This window comes from Panthera leo, chromosome D3 (genome assembly GCF_018350215.1).
Source record: "Panthera leo isolate Ple1 chromosome D3, P.leo_Ple1_pat1.1, whole genome shotgun sequence".
NCBI lineage: Eukaryota > Metazoa > Chordata > Mammalia > Carnivora > Felidae > Panthera > Panthera leo.
Genome location: NC_056690.1, coordinates 20,312,435 through 20,339,376, shown reverse-complemented (window position 1 = coordinate 20,339,376; position 26,942 = coordinate 20,312,435). Strand labels below are relative to the sequence as shown.

Sequence of the window (26,942 nt, the reverse complement as noted above, 5' to 3'; positions counted from 1 at the left end):
ACCTGGGTCAGCGGTAGCCTGTTCACACTGGCACTGAGAGGACGGGCTGTGAGGCAGGCCAGCAGGAAAATACCCGAACAGGTATTTTCCAGACAGAGCTTACTACCCGACAGAGCTCAGTCCCATGACCCAGAAGTTCCTGGTGCTCTAAGCCCTCCTTTCTCAGTGTGCAATGTATTATAATTACTCACACCAGATCCCTCTCCAGTCCTTCTCTGTGTCACACAAGGTTCTACTCCTCCTGTAAATATTCACACAATTATTTTCCCCAGTGGTTTATCTAATCCCTCTCTGCACTGTTCATGACAATACATCTAGGATATATCTCCTGGGGTTTTTACCATATATATATATATATATATATATATATATATATATATATAACACAAACTACGTATAAATAAAATATAAGATATAGTTATATACACACACACACTTCTAGTCATCAACTCTCAGTTAACATAGAACCGTGTGTTCCAGTCCTATAAATACTCAATGCTTCCCATTGAATACCTCCCATGAAACATCTCCTCCTTGTCTGTCATAGTGAGTCACATGAACCCAACATGCTCCACGACCTTGACAGTCTTGTTTGTCCTTGCAGCACTGAGTGTCTGCAGCTTACCGGTTAGCTGGTGCTCAGGAAAGGTTTTTGATATTTAAAGAATACATCAGTGAAAAAAAGGAAAAATGCACATATCCACATTCTTTACCTTATTGCCAAAACTAGTATCTCTTCTTTTGTTTGAATCATCATAATCCATCCACATTTTTAAGCACAGAGATGGAGGTCATCTTAGACAAACCCTTACACCTCACACACAGCCTCCAGGTAATTCCTAAATCCAGGGATCTCTACATTAAATACGATGCTAAAATGTCCACGCTACTCAAAGCACTCTATAAATTCAATGCAATCCTCATAAAAATTCCAATGAAGTTTTGCGCAGAAATAAAAAAAAAAAAACCCTGAATTTTGTATAGAACCAGAAAAGACCCCAAATTGCCAAAGCAATCTTGAGAAGGAACAAACCTCGAGACACCATTCTTTGTACTTTCAAATTATATTACAAAGCTGTAGTCATGAAAAACAATATGGTATTTGTCTCAAGAGACACATAGATTGATGCCATAGAATAAAAAGACCAGAAAGTCATTCAAGTTCCTCTTGACCACCATGGAAGACATAGGCTGAAAACAGTCCTTTGCAATCTCTCCAGAATTGAGCTACCATGGATTTGGGAAGGAATTCAGAAAGAGTATACATGAATCCTAGAGCAGATGCCCCAAATGGGATCCTTAGGATCTCACTGATATTTCCCGATGCACTTTGGGAGAGAAAACTGGAATCACTCAGACGTCTGACAATGAGCACATTGACATAGATGCCAGGATAGAGTGTGAATCAAGACAACTATCAGGGTAAGATGCACATGTAAAGAACAATCTCACCAGGGTCAGGTCCCATCTGCCAAAGGCCCCCATGGGAGCTGCCCTCTGCTCTCTGCTGCTTCCTGCATTGGCACGGTCGCCTGGAGCCCTGCCTCCACTGTCATATCCAATAACTCCTTCCCCTTTTGATACACCTTTACTGTTAGAGGAATGTGTATAGAGACAACTCTTCAGGCCTGACCCATTAAGAGTCAAGGGAGCCATGGACAGGTTCACGCCCAGGAGTTTGAGTAGAACAGAGAGTCTGCCCTGAGGTGATAGGGGGCCACATGTGGGGACACCTGGTCTAGCCCTGAGGCAGGGGAGAGTGGCTAGAGCAGTTGGAGGCAGAAGTGGTCTCTGATGGGCTCTGCTCACCTCATACAATGGCATGTCTGTGTCTGGACGCTAAGGGGCACTCAAGGCCTGTTTCTGAGGGGTCACAGTAGACCAGAGCTGAGAAGTGCCACCTGCAACTGTCTGTGCCCTTGGCTCAAGGCTCACATCTGTGACCTCCCCACCCCTGCCCTGAAATTGGCCCCACCCTGCCCATCCCCCTGACATCCTCAGACAGAGGCACCTAAAGAAGTCAGTGAGGAGTCAAAAAACAGGGGGGTCGCATTTGCATGGTTGGGCCCTCCCCCTCTCAACAGATGAAGAGGTGAAGGGAGAGGTGAAGGGAGGCTCTGCTCAGCTGTGAGGCAACAGAAGGCAGGATCGGTGCTGACCTCTGCCATGGCCTGGTCCCCTCTCCTCCTCACCCTCCTCGCTCACTGCGCAGGTGACTTGATGTGGGGACACAGGGAAGGGGTTCTGGAAGCACAAGTGTGGGCCTGATTCCTCCTCTTGTCTCTAGACCCGAGGAATATCCTCTCTGTTGTTTCTCTTTCCAGGGATTTGGGCTCAGTCGGGGCCGAATCAACCATCCTCAGTGTCTGGGGCCCTAGGCCAGAGGGTCACTATCTCCTGCACTGGAGTTGGTAGTTACGTGGGCTGGTACCAACAAATCCCAGGAATGGCCCCCAAAACCATCATCTATTATGATAGCAACAGACCCTCAGGGGTCCCTGATCGATTCTCCGGCTCCAAGTCTGGCAGCACAGGCACCCTGACCATCACTGGGCTCCAGGCCGAGGATGAGGCTGATTATTACTGCTTATCGTGGTACAGCAGTGGCAGTGCTTACACAGTGGTCCAGGCCTGTGGGGAAGTGAGACAAAAACCTAGTTACTCATCTGTAAACAGGGAAACACATCAGCAGTTGCCTCCTCAGCTTAGTCTGTGATTCTGCTCAATCTGTGGCTGATGACTTGCACACAGGTCGATGCAAGGGCACCTCCCGTGAGTGAGGTTCCTCCTGTCCTTTCTGTCCTCAAAGTCACTCTCAGAAACCCCTTCTACACAAAGAGTCTTCATGAAAGTGAAATCTCTTGTTTTATCAGCTGAGGTATTTTACTTCTAGGCCAGATCATATCAATTTTTCCCACTGATATTAAAATAAATGAAGCATTTTTATTTTTTCTCTGAACTCTACCCATGTGGTGCCTGGAGAATAAGTCAACCTTATTTGCATCTGGTACTATTATCTCCATGGCAGTGCCTAGTCTCTTCTTATTATCTATGATTTGTGAAAAAATGCCAATTTAAAATTATAAAATTATGAGGATAAGTTTCATAAATTTTGTCCATAGGAAAAACCCTGCACTTTAATGTTTATAACAACTTATTCCTAATCACTAAAGCCTGAAAGAAACCTAAACTTGGCACATAAATATTTGTTCTAGGTTTAAAATAATCACCCAAACCAGGAACCAACTAAGAGGTCACCAAGGAGGTGCCACTTTTATAAATAATTTGATAATTATATCCAACATTGGAAGCAGCAAAACTCTGCAAACATCTGTAGGTCGCGGGGTGCTAAAGGCTGAAAAACAATTAATCATGTGAACATAATAAAACATTCTGGGCAACAGAATTATTCTATATGATACTAATGACACTTGAATGACACTCTGTAATTGTCTGGCATTTTCTCCCAAACAAACGCAAACAAATCAGTGCACAACCACCACACATACCCGTGTGCGCACACACACAAGGACAGGGTTTGTCTAGGACCTCACGAGCCAACTTAAAGGGCCCCCATGAGGCAAAACTAGAAAGATTTCAACCACAGGAACATAAAAGGACTGGGTTGTAACTCACTGTCTACACATATGTCTGCCGTCTATATTGTTAACTGATGATATAAATATATGGAATCAGATGAGACACATTTCCCGTCCAGAGATTTCATGGAACAGGTGTAAACCCTTGGCTTGAATGACGTCAGGCATAGCCTGCACTCAGTAAGTATGCACAAAAGCACCAAAAGAGGGACAGTCTGAAGAAGTGTCGCAGTAAGAGAAGCTTAAGGACAATTCACAACTCAGTGTCGCAAAGAATCATAAACTGGATCATAAAACAGAAAAAGGACACTAGGTAAAAACTAAGAAAATCTGAATAAACTGTGGATATTAATTGTTACGCGTTGAACTGTGTCTCCAATAATTCATGTGATTAAAAGTTCTAAAAACTCCCATATTTCAGGATGAGACCTTTTTGGAAATGAGACTGTTGCAGATGTAATTACCAGGGTGAGACCAGTAGAGTGTAACTGCATGTGTTCTGGGCTTTCTCTGTCTTTGTTTTCCCTCTGACTCGGCCTGCAATGATGCTGAAAGGAATCTCACTATTTTAGAGAAAAAAGCCGATGAACCCATCCTACCTTGTCCAGAGAACCCTGGTATGACCGGAAAAATCTAGACATTTTGTTGTCTTTTCACCGTTAACCCATGGAACATTTACCAAATAAAGATAATAGGGTTGAATGTGAGTGGGATTCGTTCCCTGAATGCCCCTTAGTGGATGAGCAGAGAACAAATTTCTAAGATAGATTTTCTTGTACTGTATAATGGTTTATATCAATGTTCATTCGAGAACACTTACAAAACTGGACTAATAGAAAGGCAAATGGGTCATGAGTATACTAGAGAAGAAAATTAAATTCCAGACTAAGTATAAAGGTCTGGTCAAAACCCAGATTGGGAAGAGAGTACAGTGGGTACTTGTTTGCGGAGAGCCGGTAGTCTTTTGACAAACAGAGACTTCACAGGCCCCAGAGCCTGTACCATGGAAGTGATAGGATATAACAGGAGATTCTCATAATACAGCAACAACAGCAAAAAGAATTCAAAATTCAAGGATAACCCCCATGGACTTTTTATCACGTATGAACCGGGAGTGAACCTGGGAAATATGAGGCCTTGAAATTGGTTTCGATTGGAGACTGGTAGGGGTGCCTGGGTAGCTCAGTCGGTTAAGTTTAGGACTTTGGCTCAGTGCATGATCTCGTGGTTCGTGAGCCAAAACCCTGCCTTGGGCTCTGTGCCACGGAATCAGAGCCTGGAGCTTGCTCTTGATTCTGTGTCTCCCGCTATCTCTCTGTAACTCCCTGCTCTCTCTCTCTCTCTGTCTTTCTGTCTCTCTATGTCTTAAAAAAAATAAACTTTAAAACAAATTTAGATTGGAGACTGGTAGTGATGCCAGGGCCCTGCAGCAAGCAAACCTAATGTCAGGGAACACTAATATGTCCAGGAACATAAACACTGTAAACTAAGCCCCATGGTGAGCAGCCTGGATGCTGTTAGTGACCCGAAGAAAATTAATGTCTCCATCCCAATCACCCAGGAGAGGATGCAATCATGCTCTTTCCTTGGGCACTGAAAGCTCAAATATCCGTCTGCAAAGGTCAGAGTGTCCTCTAGGGATGCTGTGTGTTATCAGAGCAGCTGGGTGACCAGGACCGGGGTCAGCGGTGGCCTGTTCACACTGGCACTGAGAGACTGAGCTGTGAGGCAGGCCAGCAGGAAAATACCCGAACAGGTATTATCCAGACAGACCTTACTACCCAACGGAGCTCAGTCCCATGACCCAAAAGTTCCTGGTGCTCTAAGCCCTCCTTTCTCAGTGTGCAATGTATTATAATTACTCACACCAGATCCCTCTCCAGTCCTTCTCTGTGTCACACAAGGTTCTACTCCTCCTGTAAATATTCACACAATTATTTTCCCCAGTGGTTTATCTAATCCCTCTCTATACTGTTCATGACAATACATCTAGGATATATCTCCTGGGATTTATATCATATATATATATATATATATATATACATATATATATATATACACAAACACATATATATGTATGTATATATATATACACATATATACACACACATATATATATATATATACATGTATATACATGTATATATGTATACATATATATGTATATATATACATATGTATATATACATATATACATGTATATATATATACATATATATACATATACACATATATATATACACACACACATACACATATATATATATAAAACACAAACTTCATAAAGATAATACATAAGATACAGTTATACACACACACTTCTAGTCATCAACTCTCGGTTAACATAAAACCGTGTGTTCTAGTCCTATAAATATTTAATGCTTCCCATTGAATACCTCACAAGAAACATCTCCTCCTTGTCTGTCATAGTGAATCAGATGAAAACCCAACAGGCTCCATGACCTTGACAGTTTTGTTTGTCCTCGCACACTAAGTGTCTGCAGCTTACCGGTACTTAGCTGGTGCCCAGGAAAGGTTTTGATTTAAAAAGAGTACATCAGTGAAAAAAATAAAAATAAAAAATGCACATATCCACATTCTTTACCTTATTGCCAAACTAGTATCTTTTCTTTCGTTTGAATCATCATAATCCATCCACATTTTTAACCACAGAGATGGAGGTCATCTTAGACAAACACTTAGACCTCATACACAACCTTCAGGTAGTTCCTAAATCCAGGCATCTCCACAATAAATATAATGCTAAAATGTCCACACTACTCAAAGCACTCTATAAATTCAATGCAATCCCCATAAAAATTCCAATGACATTTTTCACAGAAACTAAAAAAACCCGAATTTTGTATACAACCAGAAAAGACCCCAAATTGCCAAAGCAATCTTGAGAAGGAACAAACCTCGAGACACCATACTTCCCACTTTGAAATTATATTAATAAAGCTGTAGTCATGAAAACCAACGTGGTATTGTTCTCGAGAGACACATAGATTGATGCCATAGAATAAAAAGACCAGAAAGTCATTCAAGTTCCTCTTACACCCAGGGAACGCATAGGCTGAAAACGGTCCTTTGCAAGGTCTCCGGAACAGAGCTACCATGATTTGGGAAGGAATTCAGAAAGAGTATACACGAATCCTAGAGCAGATTCCCCAGATGGGATCCTTAGGATCTCACTGATATTTCCTGATGCACTTTGGGAGAGAAAACTGGAATGACTCAGACGTCTGACAATGAGCACATTCACATAGATCCCAAGATAGAGTGTGAATCAACACACTCCATCAGAGTAAGAAGCACATGTAAAGAACGATCTCATCAGGGTCAGGTCCATCTGCCAAATTTCCCCATGGGAGCTGCCCTCTGTTCTCTGCTGCTCCCAGGCACCCATGCCTGGAGCCCTGCCTCCGCTGTCATATCCAGATAACTCCTTCCCCTATTGGTACACCTTTACTGTTACAGGAATGTGTATAGAGACACCTCCTCTGGCCTGACCCATGAACAGTCAAGGGAGCCATGGACAGTCTCACCCCTAGGAGTCTGAGTAGAACAGAGAGTCTGCCCTGAGGTGATGGGGGGCCACGTGGGGATACCTGGTCTAACACTTGGATAGAGGAGAGTGGCTAGAGGAGTGGGGAGGCAGAAGTGGTCTCTGATGGGCTCTGCTCATGTCATACAATGGCATGACTGTGTCTGGACACTAAGGGGCACTCAAGGCCTGTTTCTGAGGGGTCACGGTAGATCAGAGATGAGAACTGCCACCTGCCACTGCCTGTGCCCTCTGCTCAGGCCTCACATCTGTGACCTCCCCACCCCTGCCCTGAAATTGACCCCACCCTGCCCATCCCCCTGACATCCTCAGGCAGAGGCACCTAAAGAAGTCAGTGAGGAGTCAAAAAACAGGGGGGTCGCATTTGCATGGTTGGGCCCTCCCCCTCTCAACAGATCAAGAGGTGAAGGGAGAGGTGAAGGGAGGCTCTGCTCAGCTGTGAGGCAACAGAAGGCAGGATCGGTGCTGACCTCCGCCATGGCCTGGTCCCCTCTCTTCCTCACCCTCCTCGCTCACTGCACAGGTGACTTGATGTGGGGACACGGGAAGGGGTTCTGGAAGCACAAGTGTGCGCCTGATTCCTCCTCTTGTCTCTAGACCCCAGGAATATCCTCTCTGTTGTTTCTCTTTCCAGGGATTTGGGCTCAGTCGGGGCCGAATCAACCATCCTCCGTGTCTGGGGCCCTGGGCCAGAGGGTCACTATCTCCTGCACTGGAGTTGCTAGTTACGTGGGCTGGTACCAACAAATCCCAGGAATGGCCCCCAAAACCATCATCTATTATGATAGCAGCCGACCCTCAGGGGTCCCTGATCGATTCTCCGGCTCCAAGTCTGGCAGCACAGGCACCCTGACCATCACTGGGCTCCAGGCCGAAGACGAGGCTGATTATTACTGCTCATCATGGTATAGCAGTGGCAGAGCTTACACAGTGGTCCAGGCCTGTGGGGAAGTGAGACAAAAACCTAGTTACTCATCTGTAAAGAGGGAAACACATCAGCAGTTGCCTCCTCAGCTTAGCCTGTGATTCTGCTCATTCTGTGGCTGATGACTTGGGCGCAGGTCCATGCAAGGGCACCTCCCGTGAGTGAGGTTCCTCCTGTCCTTTCTGTCCTCAAAGTCACTCTCAGAAAGCCCTTCCAACACAGAGTCTTGATGAAAGAGAAATCTCTTGTTTTATCAGCTGAGGTATTTTATTCTAGGCCAGATCATATCAATTTTTCCTTCTGATATAAAAAGAAATGAAGCATTTTCATTTTTCCTCTGAACTCTACCCATGTGGTACCTGAAAAATAAGTCAGCCTTATTTGCATCTGGTACTATTATCTCATTGGTGGTGTCTAGTGTTGTCTTGTTATCTCTTATTTGTGAAAAAATGCCAATTTAAAATTATAAAATTATGAAGATAAGTTTCAAAACTTTTGTCCATAGGAAAAACCCTGCACTTCAATGCTTATAACAACTTATTCCTAATCACTAAGGCCTGGAAGCAACTTAAACTTGGCACATGGATACTTATTCTAGGTTTAAATGTAAATACCCAAACCAGGAACCAACTAAGAGGTCACCCAGGAGGTGCCACTTTTATAAATAATTTGATAATTATATCCAACATTGGAAGCAGCAAAACTCTGCAAACATCTGTAGGTCGTGGGGGTGCTAAACACCGAAAAAGAATTAATCATGTGAACAGAGGAAAACACTCTGAGCCACGGATTATTCTATATGATACTAATGGCCCTTAAATGACACTCTGTCATTGTCTGGCATTGTCTCCCAAACAAACGCAAGCAAATCAGCGCACAACCACCACACATACCCATGTGAGCACACACACAAGGACAGGGTTTGTCTAGGAGCTCTCAAGCCAACCTAAAGGGCCCCCCTGAGGCAAAACTAGAAAGATTTCAACCACAGGAACATAAAAGGATTGGGTTGTAACTCAGTGTCTACACATGTATCTGCCGTCCATATTGTTAACTGATGGTATAAATAAATGGATCAGATGAGACACATTCCCATCCAGAGATTTCATGGAACAGGTGTAATCCCTTGGCTTGAATGACGTCAGGCATAACCCCCACTCAGTAAGTATGGACAAAGGCACCAACAAGAGGGACAGTCTGGAGAAGTGTCACAGTAAGAGAAGCTTAAGGACAATTCACAACTCAATGTCTCAAAGAATCTTAAACTGGATCTTACTACAGAAAAAGGACATTAGGGAAAAACTAAGAAAATCTGAAAAAACTGTGGATATTAATTGCTACGCGTTGAACTGTGTCTCCAACAATTCATGTGATTAAAAGTTCTAAAAACTCTCATATTTCAGGATGAGACCTTTTTGCAAATGAGACTGTTGCAGATGTAATTACCCGGGTGAGACCAGTAAAGTGTAAGAGCATGTGTCATAGTCTTTCTCTGTTTTCCCTCTGACTCGGTCTGGAATGATGCTGAAAGGAATCTCACTATTTTTGAGAAAAAGGCCTATGAACCCATCCTACATTGTCCAGAGAACCCTGATATTACCGGAAAAAATCCAGACATTTTGTTGTCTTTTCACTGTTAACCCATGGAACATTACCAAATAAATATAATAGGGATGAATGTGAGTGGGATTCCCTTCCCTGAATGCCCCTTAATGGATGAGCTGAGAACGAATTTCTAAGAAGACAGAGGTCCCTTTTACTGTATAATGTTTTATATCAATGTTCATCCTGAGAACACTTACAAAACTGGACTAATAGAGAGGAAAATGAGTCATAAGTACACCAGAAAAGAAAATTAAATTCCAGACTGAGTACAAAGGCCCCGTCAAAACCCAGATTGGAAAGTAAATACAGTGGATACCTCTCTGCGGAGAGCAGGTAGTCTTTTGACAAACAGAGACTTCTAAGAAAAGAGTAATAAAGGAACTTAAATTGTTTAAATCTAAATCTAGATTTAAGAAGAGAACAAAATAACAAAAATGATATTAAACTTAATATACTACATAATGATGTTAAATTATATTGCATTTAAATGGACAAATTGTTCCAGTTACAGACATGGATTGACCTAACAGAGCATGATGGTTAAAATTTAAAAAAAAGTATACCCTGTAACCATGAAAGTACAAAAAGATGTGGTTTTATAAGTGTCACGCCAAAGACTAAGGGAAGAAATTTTCTAGAAAACCAGTGACACATATAATAGTGATAAAATAATCTATTCAAGAAAAAAGATAAGTATATAATAACATACCTTTGCAAAATTATCTGAAGAATAAATTATAGAAGCAAAGAGAGGAATAACTAGTCCACAATTACAGTTGCAGATATTAACACAATGGTCTTAGTAACTGAATGAATACAGAAAAAAAATAGACACATTAAAAAGAGAACAGAAGAATTAAAAGGAGCACAAATCTGAACGGTAATTGCTTAAGTAATTACATAAAGACAGGAGTAAAAAAAAAACAAAAACTGAGGGATTTCCTGATTTACTTCTAATGGATTTGTACGCTTTATCTTGGTTCTGTGAGCAGGGGTGCTCCCTGCATTTCCTTCTTATTCCTTTTTTTCATCTTCCCCCCTCTCTTATCTTCTCCTTTCCTTACCACTGACCCAGAGCTAGTGCACAGCAGGAAGCGATGCTCCGGCCACTACACGGGGAGGACGGACTTCGCATATCTCACGTTCTTGTTCCCACGTAGTTCCCACATGCCCACCTTTACACATGTGACACAAACCCCTTTAACTGTCCTCAACCTTATTTTTCCTTCTCATGTCCTTCCCGACAGTGCACACAGCTGGAGCCCTCAGCTCATCCTTTCCCTCACCCTCAGTCCAGGGCCACGGTCACCTCTCCATGCTCTTCCTTGTGGGCCCTACTTGCTCATCTTCCTCCTCCAGATTCCCTGTATACTCAGCCCTCAGGCCCTCTGGACACGGCCTTGCCTGCTCTGTTGTCGTCAGGCACATTGTTGAAACTGACACCACAATGTCTGTCTAAAGTATAAGTTTCTTAGTTAATAATACTGTACTGTAGATTTGAAATTTGCAGACAGGATAGATCTTAAGGGTTCTCATAAAAGAAAGAAAGAAAGAAAGAAAGAAAGAAAGAAAGAAAGAAAGAAAGAAAGAAAGAGAAAGAAGAAAAGAGAGAGGAGAAAGAAAGAAAGAAAAAAAGAGAGAGCGAAGAAAGGAATGAAGGAAGGAGGGAGGGAGGGAGGAATAAAAATAGAAAACTGGCATGTATATGAAGTGATAAATGTATTGATTAGCTTGATTGTTTCACCTCACAATTTTAATGTATATCCAATCTCCATTCTGTGCCTTAAGTGCATACAATGTTTGATTTTTTATTATACTTGGAAAAGCTGAAAAGTTAAACAGAATAAATAAAAACAATATGCTGCATTTCAACAATATTTCTCCCGTTTTCAATCTCTAAGAAATACAAATAAAATAAAAGCCAAGCACCTCACTCTGACATAGAAGTACTTTTACACTTAGGCGTCAAACGTCCTCACCCCTTTCGCACTTACATTCCATTTGCTCAAAGCTGCTGTCAAATGGCGTAGTTTCCGTCCCCTCAACACATCATATCTGATGCCCCACCCACCTCCAATTCCATCTTTCTTCTGGGAAGGTAGTGTGTTTTATTTGTCCTGCTGTAGGAACCCTGGTCCCAACTCTCCACCCAGAGAACCAGTCTCCTCCCTCACGTGGCCCACCTGAGACAGCAGCTCAGGTGTGTGCTTCCAGAAACCACTGCATTCTCAACCCACTGCGGCCCCATTCACGGTGCTTGGTGGTGATTCACCACAATTCTTTCTCTGACAAACACAGAAATTCTTGGTGGGAAGGCTGTTTGTTCATATGAGTTACCTTGGGCACTAGGGCATATGGCACGTGGATGCTTGTGGTCTGACAGTGGCCAGGCTGTCAGGTCAGTGTCCCTGACATCCTTTCCAGGGACAGACTGAAGCTTGACCTGTGGGCAACAGGGGGCACTGTCGGCCTCCCCAGGAAGAGCACACTGGGGGCCCCCTGCTGTGTACCCTACAACCCCCTTAGGGCGCCCACACTTTTGCCTATGTGTGCTAGTGACGACTCAGCAGCTGTGTCCCCTCTGGCTGGGAGGGGTCTCCTGCTCACAGGTCTGTGGAAATTTCCGGCAGCTGCTTCTTCCCTGGTCCCTCCCAGGAGACAAACTCTGAGTCTCTGTGGAAATCAGCCCCCTCTTTCTAAGGGACTAAGCTGACACTTCAGCTAGTAGGCAGGATGGAAATCTGTGTGAACAGCTGGTCCCCACGAGTCCAGGGAGAAGACAAAAGAAACCGCTACATGCCCGCCCTGATCTGGGGCTGCAGGAGGAGCATCCATCATGGCCTGGACCCTTCTCCTTGTGCTCCTGGTGCTCCTGGCTCACTGCACAGGTAGGGACATCTCCAGATCCATGGCAGCTCTTGAGTGGGTGTCACCCTCACTGTCACAGACCACCAAGCAGCTTCACCTTTTCCGCTGCCCCGTTTCCCATGAGGGTCTGTGTTTACAGGTTCCCTGTGCCAGCAGGGGATGACCCAGCTACCCTCCTTCTAAAGACTTCCACTGTGCTCCAGATCTATGGGGAAGTGAAACAAAAACCTGGCCTGCACCCTCCTGACCTGGTGTGCCCTTCACAACAGGGGCTCTACCCTGCCTGGCTTAGGGGGTCAATGGCATTGTCATTTCTTCTGTCAGCACCTGAGTTTCCTCAGTCCACTTGATCTGATAGTATCACATACTTTTCTTCAGATCAAAATTTGGATTAATCCATTGATAATATAGTCTCACCCTGTTAATGTTGCACTGGAAGTAATCCCATGCTCAGAGATTAATAGCTCTTAATGAAGAAATTGGATAAGAATGAAAAGGCTGATTCTGGCCATGCTCTCTGGAGAGTGTAGAGTGACTCAGATATGCTTCTGGTCCGAGTGTTTCCATTTGGGGTGGGGATGCAATCCCCACACACACGTGGGAATTGTATTATCTATTCTAGCATCAACCTCCAAAGATGAAAATTGGAAATAATATCATCTACAATAGCATCAAAAATATGAAACATATAAGGAAAGATCTGAAAGAATTTGAGAATTTTATGCACTAAAAATTATAAACCATTCAAAGGGAGATTAAAGGTTTAAATACATGTACAGATCTATCTGGCTTATGGGTCTAAATATTCAACTTGGGGGCGCCTGGGTGGCTCAGTCAGTTAAGCGTCCGACTTCAGCTCAGGTCATGATCTCGCGGTCCATGAGTTCGAGCCCCACGTCGGGCTCTGGGCTGATGGCTCAGAGCCTGGAGCCTGCTTCCGATTCTGTGTCTCCCTCTCTCTCTGACCCTCCCCCGTTCATGCTCTGTCTCTCTCTGTCTCAAAAATAAAATAAAAATAAACTTAAAAAAATTTAATCTTAAATATTCAACTTGGTAAAGATGTCAATCCTCCCAGAATTGACCAATACAATCATTGTAATAGCTTTGGTAAAATGTCCTTGAAATGGTGGGGAATTTTAGAAAAGAAAAAAGAAAAGAAAGTAGAAACACTAAGAAAACATGTGACTGGAATATAGCCCTGGGAGAATCCTGCCCTGTGTCCTCAGGCCAGCTTGTCTCTGAGGAGGATAAGGCCCAGGAAGTTGGTCTGAAGTCAGAAGAAACAAGTCAGGGTGAGAGCACAGACATGCAGTGTCAACCAAGGACACGGACCGGGTAGAGGACCCTCTGTCTGAAGGCGGAAGCACAGAGTGTGAGTGCAACAGGCCTGTTGCTGGGGACCCCTGGCGATGAGTCTATATAGTGCCCCCCACAGTGTGCATCTGGGGCGATGGTTTCTGTTCATCACTTCAACCTGGCGAAGGACCCTGTGACTTGTAACTTGTTGGAGAATTGGGGCCAGAAGACAGGCACATGAAGAGGGCAGCATGTGATCTCAGAAACTCTGTATTTTCAAGGGTTACAAGTGGAACTTGCATCCATAATTCCCGGGAAGACAGTCTGAGGAAACTGATCAAAAAGAGGTCACCTCCAATGGCTGCCTTGGCCTCTCTTGGAAGGCATGTGGGTGTATCCCTACCCCACATGGGATGTTGTTTGCCTGGTCTTGTGGAGGCATATGTAGTGGGAAGTCATGCCTACTGGAGAAGTCTTGTGTGCTGAAGTTCTTGACTGCAACTTAAGGATGAATTTGAACCCCACTGACCAGCACAATGAAAGGCCCCATGTCCCAGGCCTAGGAGGAAATGAGATTCTAGCTCCTTGAGCACCCACTCCCAATTTCATCTGTCTACAATGATAGTTTTCATGGATTCTTTCTACTAACTTGTCAATGTAAGGCAAGATCTACATGATCTTGTAAGGAATGATCTGATCTGTGAGGAAATTTAAAATGAGTGTGTATCTTAGCAAATGTGTATCAAGTCTCCTGCACCGATGTAGCAGAGGAACGCCCAGGGTTTCCTTCTCAATTTGTATTCAGATTTATTTTCTCTTTTCTGCCATTCCCTCCCCATTCGCTAACCTTGCTGGCATCCCGAGCTTTGTGCTCTGAATCCCCAAAGTGAGTTAGGCTTTGGACCAAGTAATAAGGAACTCCAAATATCCCTGCCCCCTATATTTTCTGTAATTTAAGTTTTGTTTCCAGGATCTACAGACTCATCCATCCATGAGGTTGGGGTCATATCTCAAGGACAAAATCATCTGTAGCAGAAAAAGCAGCAACATGAGATGAAATTGTGGCCTGGCACAAAACACATATGTGGAAGCCATAGAAATAGGGACTGAGGAGATCTTGTCTCATTGTTATCTGAGATGAAACCTCTGGCTTCAGGTCTGCCAAGGCATGATTTCTTAGGTCCTGTCCTAAGACAAGTCTGACCACTGGGTCCAGACATGGGGCCATCTGGACAAACACTGTTCCAGATCAGTGAAGAATCAAGATGCAGCCTCCCTCCTCCTCTTGTGGGCCCTTCACTCTCTGGACACTTATTGCATCTAACTGTACATAATTTACAATCTGTCCTCATCCTCTCAAACTATGTCCCCAAATCCAGTCCTTGGCAACACATATTGTGATACCGTCTCACATTGAGCAGAAATCCCTTGATGCAATGGTCAGCCTTCCCTGGGGGCCAGGTCCATGAAGTGTCAGGTTGGAACCAGAGACACAGGAGTCCAACTGCATTTGACTTAGGACAGTTGACTCACCAAGAGTTCCTTCGTCCCACACTATTTACTAAAACATACTTGGTACCACACTTGGTCTAGAGGCTCAGGATACAGTGTAGGCAAGACAGGGATTGCCCCTGTCATCAGGGAGCTGACGCTATCTGGGAAAGGGAAAACAAACCAGGAAAAGCATAAACACATGTAAAATGTTACCATGGAGTGAGGGGAGTTGAGTATTGTAGGTGGATACAGGAGCCACTGGAGCATTTGACAAAAAGACACAGGATCTAATTCAAGCTTATGAAGAAAAGTCCAGATGTTTCAGTGAACATGAATGAGGAGGAGGGAGGAAGCAAGCCAGTGGGAACACCGGTAGCTGTTAGAGGATAATGGGCAGATTCAGCAAGTTTGGGGAGGAAGGAGGCACCGAAGAAGGGGGTGTGGCTTCGAGCTAACCCTTAGGAGCTGGATGGCATGTGAGTGAGCTCCTAGGGAGAACATTCTTGATCAGAGGTATGGAGATGAGGCCCCAAGTTCACCCCCATGATGGAAGCGTCAACAACCTCCCTGTCTTGTTCAGTGGTAACATGGGGATATTTCGGGGTGTCTGGGTGGTTGGGTCGCTTAAGCATCTGACTCTTGATTTCAGCTCAGGCCATGATCTCACGGTTTGTGAGTTCAAGCCCCACGTCAGGCAGCTTTGCATTGGCAGTGTGGAGCCTGCTTGGGATTCTCTTTCGCTCTCTCTCTGCCCCTCCCCTACTCATTTTCTCTTTCTCTCTCTCTCTCTCTCTCTCAAAATAAATAAATAAATAAAACTTAAGAAAATAAAACACAGGCATATTTCCTCTCCAGATAACAAGAGGGAAATCCTTCAGGACTCACTCTTCTTTCTCTGATGGTTATCTGAGACGACCCTTCTCCATGACCCCCATGTCCCCAAGCTGATTTCCCACATAGGAACAAAATGCCTCTGCATTCCCATGTATTGCATCCACACAACAAGCCATCCAGAATAAGAGATTCTCGTCATCCTGGACCCATTGATCAGGAATCCCAGGCTTCAGGACTGGACCAGATCTCTTACACCATCTTCCCTGCCATCAACATGGTACCAGAAAGAAATTCATCTGATTTCTCCCAGAAAAATGAGGTTCATCCCAGCATTTGGAGCTGGATCAATCACGTTCTGACAGCATGACTGGAAGATGTGGGTCTGGATAGGAGAGGAAAAGGTCAGACGGTTTGTGCAAGCATCCCCACCTTGTATATCACTCAGCTCCTTATTACCAGCTCTGCCCTCCACCCTCATAGCTGATTCATGTTTGAGTCTTGTGTTGTGTACGTTAAGAGCTGAGCGGGAGACACAGACCATGGGGTTTCTGTCTCATACGGTTGTAATTCTGACTCCCAGAGTTTTCTAATGTCTTATAAAACATAAGACATACCATGACCACCTGTGGTTTTCTCCTCCATCTGTCCCTTCCTCAGGAGAGGATCAGTCCCAGAGGCCCAGCACAAGATGCTCTGTACACATCCCATGATGGTTCCTCATCTGCTCCGGTCCCCAGTAAGTGCCACCCCAGGCCACCTCAGGATCATTGCTGAGAGACTCCACCTCACAGGGAGGTCACAGAAGGCACTGACACATTTAACCTTTTCTGTGTCCTGGGAGTGGGATCAGAATTAGCCAGACTCAAAAAGCCAAATATCTGATTCTCATACAAATACAAAATGAACAAGTGTAAAATATGTTACTCAACTCATCTATTAGTGAGAAGACCAATAAAATGGTGAATCTTGAATAAAGATCAGATAAAAAACAAAAATACTTACAGTTCACCAGGAAAATGGACTTTGAAAAAATATTTTTTTGTGTGTTGGAGATACACTGCTAAATTTGTAACAAGCAAGGAATCACATAAGAGGAAAAAACATGTGTCCTGCACAGAAAGAGACACGTCTTCATGGGGGTAGCACAGTGCTCTGGATTTGATCCTGACTGAAAAGGAATCTGAGCCGAGACGCCACCTCGACCCTGACCCATGAACAGCCAAGGTAGCCATGGCCAGACCTTGAAGAGTCTGGGTAGAGTATACAGCTTTCCTTGAGGTAATGGGAGGCAACATAAGGGGATACCTGGCCCTAAAGCAGGGGGTAGGGGACAAAGCAGTAGGATGTCAGGAGGTGTGTCTGACTGGCTCCAGTCACATGTCACACAATGCTGTGTCTGGGCCTGGACCACCAAGGGACACATACGGCCCATTTCAAGGGTTAAAAGGTGATCAGAGCTGGGACCTGCCACCTGGAACTGCCTGTGCCCTATGTTCAGGGCTCACAGCGGTGACATCCACACCCCCTGGCCCCACACAGCCCCTCCCATACCCATCCCCTTACCTCCTCAACAGAGAGGCCTGACCCAGGGCCAGTGAAGTGTTAGACAGCTATGAATCTCATTTGCATGGACAGATCCTCCCCCTCTTAGAGAATGAAAAGGGGGAAGACACCTATTAGGGGAGGTCTGCACACCGTGGGTTACAGAAGGTAGGAACAGTGATGACTTCCACCATGGCCTGGACCCCTCTTCTCCTCACCCTACTTGCTCACTGTACAGGTAACTGGATGTGAGGCCAAGGGAAGGGGCCCTTGGAGGACATGTGGGTCCTGCTTTTTCCTCTTGTCTCTAGACCCCGGCATCACGGTCTCTGTGTCTCTCATTTGCAGGGTCCTGGGCCCAGTCTGTGCTGACTCAGCCACCATCAGTGTCTGGGACCCTAGGCCAGAGGATCACCATCTCCTGCACCGGAAGCAGCTCCAACATCCGGGGGGTGGTAATGCTGTGAGCTGGTACCAACAAGTCCCAGGAATGGGCCCCAAAACTGTCATCTATTGGGATAACAGCAAAGCCTCGGGGGTCCCAGATAGATTCTCTGGCTCAAAGTCTGGCAGTTCAGGCACGCTGACCATCACTGGGCTGCAGGCTGAGGACGAGGCTGATATTACTGCTCAGCATGGGATGATAGTCTGAGAGCTCACACAGTGCTCCAGGCCTGTGGGGAAGTGAGACTAAAACATGCTGTCCCTGCAGTGATGGGATTTCTTTTGCAGCCCCCATCTTCTGCCAAGATAGCCGGTTCCCCTTTTGTTTGACCTAAATCTGAGGTCTGAAACCCAACTCAGGGAACTTTCTCTAGGATATGTGTCCTTGTCCTCTCAATTGTGTCTCTGCAGCCTGTCTTGCAGGTACACATTTTCTGTTTCATGCAAACTGAGCAGAAATTCCTGTACGCTGGGATATTGCCCTGGGGACAGAGTCCCTGAGGCTTGTGCCTGTCTGCTAGGGCTACCATAACATAACCATAGACTGTGTGGCTAATCCAAAAGATATTGAATTTCTCACAGTTCTGGATGCTGAATCTCCAAGTTCAAGGTGTTGCCAGCTTTGATTTCTCCTGAGGTCTCTCTCTTTGGCTTGCAGATGGTGGCGTTCTTCCTGGGTGCTCACATGGCCTTGTTTGTGTTTTCTCCTCTGGTGTCTCTACCTCTTCTTATAAAGACATCATCCCTATGTTTTAGGACACCACCCATATGACCTCGTTAATCCATAATTACATGCTTCAATGCCTTATCTGCAAACATCACAATGTGGGTTAGGATTTCCACATAGGGTTTTGAAGGCACACAGTTCAGTCCTTATCAAGGGGTCAGGACAGAACCAGGACTCAGAGTCCAGCTGTGTCTGGCTTAGGATAGTCCACTCTTCCAATGGTATGCATTCACACCCTTTACTGAACCCTTGCTACATGGCAGACTTGGGTCTAAGGGGTCATGACACAGCAAAGGAAACACATGGAGGGCACACCTGCTCAGGGAACTGACAGTGTCTGGAAGTAGAGAGAAGAAACAGAAGTAAAACATACTGTGTCTCAGGCTGACTTCCCAGATTGGGACAAATGTCCCTGCAGTCCCAGAATGAGGTCCATACAACACACCCTCTGGACGAGAGATTTGCCCTCCATGACCCATTGACCAGAAACTTCGGTTTTCAAGTTGCCTGGACCAGATCACTCCACCATCTCCCCTGAAATCATCATGGTGACCAGGGAGGGGATTGTCCAAGTGGCTTGGGTATACAGTGGCTATCTGGTTGGAACTGGGCTTAGTCACTGACTAATCACATGGCTGGGGATTTGGGGTTCAAATAGGAGAAGAAAATGATAAGTTTCACCAAATATGGCCGTGCCTGCCACCTCTTCTTCCCTCTACCCTCTTTGTTATTCAAGTTGGGACATGGACTATGGACACTGGCATCTGGGCAGGGGATATGGGCCAGGTTGTTTCCATCTCATAAAATCATAGCTCAATCCCATGACCATTCTGATGTCCATGCACCTGATCAATTCCAGACCAACACACACTCACTCCCAGGCACGAGGTGTTGATATGAAATGTAGGCATTCACATGAGAGTTAGAAAGCAGAAAGTATAGGGGGGCCTGGATGGCTCAGTTGGTTAGGCGACTGACTTCGGCTCAGGTCATGATCTCACAGATCGTGAGTTCAAGCACCGTGTCAGGCTCTGTGCTGAGCCTTCTCTTCTCAGAGGTAGAAAGAAGGTGAAGAGTTGCAAGAAACTTCAATGGTGGTCACTTCCCCACCACCTGACACCTGTGATCACTTTGTGATCATGATTTCTCAAGGTCTTTGCAGGACCTAGAGCACAGACTTAGCATTGCCTGATCAGCTGTCTTGATCCCTCTGTAGAAGTGAACCATGCAAAGGGCTAGAAAAAAACAAAGAATAAGACTGAGATTTGGATAAAGGACTGCACATGAGTTAGGGTTCTCCTGAGAAACAGAACCAATAAGATGCATGTGTGTATGTATGTGTAATATAATGTATGTATATGTGCATGTCTATGTGTGCATATCAATCTCTCTGAGATATTTATTTTAAGGAATCTTATCCATTGTTGTAGTGGTTGGCAAGTCCAAAATCCACAGTGTGGGCTGGAAGGCCACAGACCCAGGAGAGGAAGTGTAGACGTTGTAGTTTTGTTCTGAGGGCAATGTGTTCCCAGAATCCCTTCTTTCTGTGCAAGGTCAGTCTTTTCTACATCAAGGCCTTCAACTGATTGGATGAGGCACATTCACATTATGGATGGTAATTGGCTTTAATAAAAGTCTACTGACTTAATTCCATTTTTTAAAATTTATTCCTTTATTTGAGAAGAGAGAGAGCACAGTGGGGTGGGGGGAGGCAGTGAGAGAAGGGAAGAGAGAATCCCAATCAGGCTTCATGCTTTCAGCTCAGACCCCAATGCAGAGTTCAATCTTATGAACCGTGAGATCATGACCTGATCTGAAATCAAGAGTCAGTTGCTTAACTGACTGAGCCACCCAGGTGCCCCTACTCATTTACTTCTTAATATCATGTGAAATATATATTCGCAGAAACTACTAAAATCATGTTAGACCAAACATCTGGCTCTCATGGCCTACACAAGCTACACGTAATTTAACCATCACAGACCCAATTCCTCAGGGTGTGGAATGGAGTAAGAAGTGTGAGGCAGGTGTGCCCTCGTTGGCGACTTAAGGATCAAGGTGTCAGATCGTGGCCACCACAGACTGAATGCCCCTAGTCCTCCCTGTTCTTACTTACCACCCAGATGAATGCTTCCTGAGCTCCAGCAGGGATCCTACTCTAGCCCCACTCTCTGAAGTGTTGACCCTGCCCTGTGCTCACAGATCTCCACACCTCTCCCTGCTGATCCAGCCTCCATCAGGGACAGAGACCCCAGGACAGAAATGCACTCTCTACTGCCCCCCGAAGGAGCAACAGCAGTGGACAGAATGACATGATTTTGACACATCACTACCGGGATATCTCCTCAAATCTCTGGACTCAACCAGAGTTGAGCCAAATCATTGACTCAACCATGTACCCTGGGACCAAGGTTCCTTTTTTGTCTCCACATCATGCTACCTCATCAGCACTTGTTTCCAATCCATAATGAAGCCAGACATCACTGACCAACACAACCCAAACGTCGTAGTGCTCCTCCAGTGACCCAGGCTCAGGAACATGAGATCCAACCTTCTTGGGCCCCACAGTCAATCCACTCCATCCTGCAGTGCTAACTACAGGTTGACTACTTCTTCCACTTTGTCCTCTCTTTCTCCTTCTTCTTCTTCTGTTTTTTTCTTCTTCTTCTTCCTTGAGACTCCCCTGTCTGTGTCTCCACTGCTCTGTTACAGGGTCCTGGGCACAGTCTCCACTGACATAGGAAGCATACACATCAGGGTCTGTGGGACAGAAGGTCACCCTCACCTGCACTGGAAACAGTAACAATGTTGGAACAAATTATGTGGGCTGGTACCAACAGATTTCTCACGGTGGCCCCAAAACTGTGATGCTCAGGACAAGTAGGCTCTCACAGTTCCAGATCTCTGGCTCCCACTCTGGGAACACAGCCTCTCTGACCATATTGGGCCCGCAGCCTAAGGACGAGGCTGATTATTACTGCTCAGTGTGGGATGAAAGCATCAATGCTGACACAGTGCTACAGGCCCATGGGGACCTAAGACAAAAACCTGCCCCTGCCCCTCGTGGTCACCCCCATTATTGCCTGTGACAAACAAACAGGGAGACCACGGACAGCCTAGAAGTTGTGAGGGTCTGCTCTGAGCACAGAACGACCTTAAAAGGTCGGTCACAGTTGCTCTCCCTCGTATTGTTTTTTTCTAAAAACAAAGCAAAACAAAGCTATTGAGATAATTTGCATGCCACAAAGTTCATTCATTTACAGTGTACAATTCCATGGTCTTTAGTATAGTTACACAGTTGGACAACCTCTATCATGACTGAATTTACCACATTTCCATCACCTGCAGAGAAACCTTGGACCTACCAGCAGTGAAGTCACTGTCGCCACTGCACTCCGCCCTTTGTAGCCACAAATTCCATTCTGTCTGCAGTGATTTATTGTGGGCATTTCATGTGCACTGAAACACTGAACATGTGCCATTTTAAGTGCCCCATTCACCCACATTAGGTGCATGCACATTGCTGTGGGAACATCACCATCTGTAAATGTATGGAATGTTTCACTTAATTGCCTATCATCCTTGTGTGGAGCCCATGCTAATCTATCTGGAAGGTTCCAATTTTATTGCATAGGCTGTCAAAACAAATGTGTGATTGCCTTCTGTTGCTGAATCTTAGGTGTAATATGTTTTTGAGGTCCATCTAGTTATATCTGGCTCTGTAGTTCACCTTTTTAAATTGGTGACTAGTATTTCACTGTATGGATGCACCATATGTTCATTATCTATTTATCAGCTGATGGACATTTGTGTCATTGACACCTTCTGTCTATTATGCATATTGCTGCCATAAACACTCCTATAGAAGGTGTTTGTGTGGACATATATTTTAGTTTCTTTTGGTTTGATACCTAATAGCTGAATTCCTGGGCCCTATCGTGACTTTATTATACACTTCTGAATAAAGTGCCAGACTGTTCTCCAATGTGGCTGCAAAGGATTGCATTCCCACTAGCATACATGAGGTTTCAGATGACCATCTCTTCATAAAGCTGAAGTGGTATGTAAGTGGTTTTGATCTTCATTTCCCTAATGAGTAGGGATGTTGAGCTCCTTTTCATGGTCTCTACTGTTTCTATCACATTACCAGGAGCCTAGGCTCTGAAACTCTCCAGGAAGCATTGACTTTAAGGAGCTTTAGTCTGAGCTATTGTTGAAATTGTAGGCTCAGCCTGCTCACGTGAACACAGCAGAAAATCCTTGCTCAGGAAGATAATTCTCTCAGAGACACTAGAATGGGGAGACTGAGGGATGTGAGGACCATAGTTAGGAATGTCCTGTGGAATCTGCCTGTGCCAGGCACGGCACACGCAGGACTTCAGACCTGTTCTGGAATCTCTTCCTGACCATGCCGTTCACTAGTCAGCACAGGAGGCAAACTTCAGGCTCAACAAGTCTCCCCATGGCTCAGAAGAGAAGGTGCCCCTGGGAACCAAGGAATGGTGGCAGCCCCTTCTTCCCTGCCAACACACAGCGGCAACTTTATGAACCCACACATTCCACAGAGACTCCAGCCCATCCCTGACAAAAAATGCATAAACTCTAGGAAAACATGAAAAATCCTTTCAAAAAGATAGAAAAGGACTTGCATAAATAGAAAGATAAACTTGTTGGTAGTTTGGCTTAATGATTTCTTTTTCCCTAATATTTATAAGGACAATTTTAAGGACAGAAATAGTCTAGAGCATTTTGCAAATGAATGGACAAAGAAGTAGGACATAAATTGTTGGATACTGAGACATTTGTTAAAGCTAAAATAATTTAACCAATGTGATACTGATATAAGAATAAAAAATAAGATACGTATTAGCATCCAAGAAAATAATCTATGCATGCAATGCACTTAAGAGTGATGTTTGAAGCACCATCCAGCAGTTAGACAAAATAACCTCACACATGAATAGTTTACTTTTGAATTCTAGAAAAGTGAGATTTTCCATGAGATATATGAAAAACTAATTTTTATGTAAATTTAAAATGGTTCCGGCTATGATGGAAAAACCCAGGAAGGAGTCAACCACCTGAAATTCTGGTCACCAATTCCAGTGTGGTAAGGGATTTCCCCACACCAGCAAGCCATACTGGGACATCAGCTGGGTGCCCTACAAGTCAACTCAATTCACACTACAAGACACTCAGTGCTGGAGATTACACAGATCCCACAGGGCAAGGGCTCAGTCCTGCAAGAATGCCCTCCGTTTGGGGTGCCAATCACAAGTATTGGGTGTTTCCTGAGCTTTGGGCCCACTTGAAGTGGGTTGCAGTTTCCAATCACCTCCTACAGGGATTTGATTAATTTGCTAGAGTGGTTCACACAATTCAAAGAAATGTCTTTTTTTTTCTGACAAGATTACTGATTCATTATAAAAAGGTATAACTGAGGAGCATCCAGATGGAAGAGATACACAGGGCCAGGTATGGGGGAAGGGCATGGAGCTTCCATGTCCACTGTGAGCCTGATATGGCTCCAAATCTCCACCTGGTCACCAATCTTGAAGCTCTATGAAGCCCCTCCTTTAAAAAAATTTTTTTTAGAAAGAAAAAACATGCAAGTGGGGGAGAGGGAGGCAGAGAGAGAGAGAGAGAGAGAGAGAGATGGAGAATCTTAAGCAGGTTCCATGCTCAGCACTGAGACTGATGCAGGGCTCAATCCCACGACCCTGAGATCATGACCTGAGCCAAAATCAAGGGTTGGATGCTCAACCAACTGAGCCACCCAGGTGCCCTTCCTACTGGGTTTTAGTGGAGACTTCATTACATACTCATGATTGGTTAAATCATCAGCCATTGGCAATAGATTCAAACTAATCCCTCCCACCCAGGTCAGGAGGGGGTATTGATAGTTCCAACCCTCTACTCACAAATGTGACTGCTGGCAACCAGCCCCCTATCTTTAGTTGCTTTGCAAAAGTCACTTTGCTAACTTAACCAAAGACACCTTCACCACTGGCATCGCTTGCAAGGTACATCTTTTTTGTTTGATCTGTAATTAAGGAGTGGTGGGCGTGAGAGTTTCCCCTACTGGTCTCCCAGCAACACTCTAAAGGAGATTTTTCTTTAATTTTGACGCTATATATACATGTTTACACTCCCATAGATCAGGGCTCCTTCTAAGAGTGAGAAAAAAGTATAATAATCATGTGCAGCATTACAGGATCATAGCATTTAGAAATCGGACCTGGATGTTAGAATAGACTGGGACCCGGTGAGCTACAGAAACAGCTGGTCTCTCAGGGCTTCGGGCCATGGTGAGGTGTGTGCCCTCCATCCTGAGCCATGAACAGCCAAAGAGCTATGCGCACACTCACCCTGAGGAGTCTGAGTAGAATGTAAAGTCTGTCCTGAAATGATGGGAGGCCACATAAGCGGAAACCTGGCCTGGCTGTAATGCAGGACTCAGATCAACACAATGTCACCCAATGTTGTGTCTGGGCCTGGAGACCAGGGTGCGCATGGGTTCCATTTCTGAGGGGTCAGGGATGATCAGAGCTGGGACTTGCCACCTGGCACTGCCTGTGCCCTGTGCTCAGAGCTCACAGCTGGGGCCTCCCCACTCCTGGCTCCACCCAGGCACTCCCCTACCACCCCCCTGACATCCTCAGATGGAAGGACCTGACCCAGGGCCAGTGAGGGGACAGAGAACTTGGGTCTGATTTGCATGGATGGGCCCTCCCTCTCCCAGATGAAGAGGGGAAGGGAGAGATTAGGGGAGGCTCTGCTCAGCTGGGTGGCCACAGAAAGCAGAAACAGTGACGATCTGCCCCATGCCCTACATTCCTCTCCTCCTTACCCTTCTTGCTCACTGCATAGGTAACTGGATTCAGGGACAGGGAAGTGGTCCAGGGAGGACTCTTGGGCCCTTTATCCTCCTCTTGTGTCTAGACCCAGCATCATCCTTCCTTTGTCTCTCCCCCTTGCAGAGTCCTGGGCCCAGTCTGTGCTGACTCAGCCGCCCTCAGTGTCTGGGGCCCTGAGTCAGAGGTTCTCCATCTCCTGAACTGGAAACACTGACAACATTGGTTGTGTTTATTGCGTTTACTGGTACCAGCGGCTCCCATGAATATGCTCCTCAGACTTCTCATATGTTATGATAACAATTGACGACTGATGCTCAGCAATCCCTGATTGACTCTAGAGCTCAAGGTCTTGCAGCCCAAGCTCCTTGACCATCACTGGCCTCATGCTGAGGCTGGGGCTGATTATTATTCCAGGCCTGTGAGAACCATCTCAGTGCTGACATAGTGTTCCAGGTCTGCGGGGAGGTGAGACAAAAACTTACTGTCCTCATAATGATGGGGATCCCTGTGCAGCCCCGACCCCTCTGTCACAATAGTTGCTTCCTTTGTTTGTTTTGTCAAAAGCTAGGGTCTGGGATCCATCCACCGGGAACTTGCTACAAAGAATGGGAATCATCTTCTCAAATTCTGCCCCCAAGCTTGCGGTTGGCCACAATACATTGTCTGTTTTTACTCTAATTGAACATAAATCTCTGGATTCTGGGGCAGGTTGTCCTGGGGAAAGAGTCCACGGAGAGATGTGTCAGTCTGCTTGGGCTGCCATTATGTAATAACACAGGCTGTGTGGCTTAACCAACAGAAGCACATTTTCTCAGTGTGGAGACTGGAGGTCTCCAGTCCAAGGTCTTCGTAGGTTTGCTTTCCTGAGGTCTTTCTTACAGATGGCTGCATTCTTGTGGATCCTCACTGTGGCCTATTTTCTGTGTGTGCTCAACTCTGTTTTTTCTTCTTCTTTTTATGAAGAGACCATTTGATTAGGCCATCACCCTTATTTACGACTTCATTTACCTTAATTACTTCCTTCAGTGACTTATATCCAAATACATACCATTGAGGGTTGGAGCTTCAACATAGGGTTTTGAGGGGGGAAACAATTGAGTCCATATCAGGGAGTCAGGGGAGAGCCAGGGACACAGTGTCCAGGTGTGTCGACTCTGAATAATTGACTGTGAAGATCCACACC

The 26,942-nt window shown here is 45.2% G+C and overlaps 2 protein-coding genes, 1 non-coding gene, 1 pseudogene and 1 gene segment (V, D, J or C); 4 read left to right on the top strand and 1 right to left on the bottom strand.

Annotated features, from left to right (window-relative positions):
* Positions 1-26,942, top strand: part of LOC122203332 (immunoglobulin lambda-1 light chain-like) — a 614,033-nt gene that overhangs the window by 3,172 nt on the left and 583,919 nt on the right. The gene's annotated exons all lie outside the window — the stretch shown is intronic.
* LOC122203331 overlaps positions 1-26,942 on the top strand; it is an 803,799-nt gene that overhangs the window by 234,155 nt on the left and 542,702 nt on the right.
* Positions 1-26,942, top strand: part of LOC122203328 (immunoglobulin lambda-1 light chain-like) — an 814,466-nt gene that overhangs the window by 268,030 nt on the left and 519,494 nt on the right. Inside the window, exons 1-2 of one of the 2 annotated variants that reach the window (XM_042910047.1) lie at positions 2,108-2,212; positions 2,325-2,616. The exons of the other annotated variant lie outside the window; for it this stretch is intronic. Of the exons in view, the coding sequence (XP_042765981.1) occupies positions 2,167-2,212; positions 2,325-2,616 (338 nt within the window). The 5' untranslated portion in view covers positions 2,108-2,166. Of the gene's footprint in view, positions 1-2,107; positions 2,213-2,324; positions 2,617-26,942 lie in introns of those variants that run through there. 2 annotated transcript variants of the gene reach the window in all.
* LOC122203354 lies at positions 12,496-19,658 on the top strand (annotated as a pseudogene).
* Positions 22,448-22,551, bottom strand: LOC122204292. The gene has a single exon (XR_006195592.1). It is a non-coding gene; the product is annotated as a U6 spliceosomal RNA (small nuclear RNA).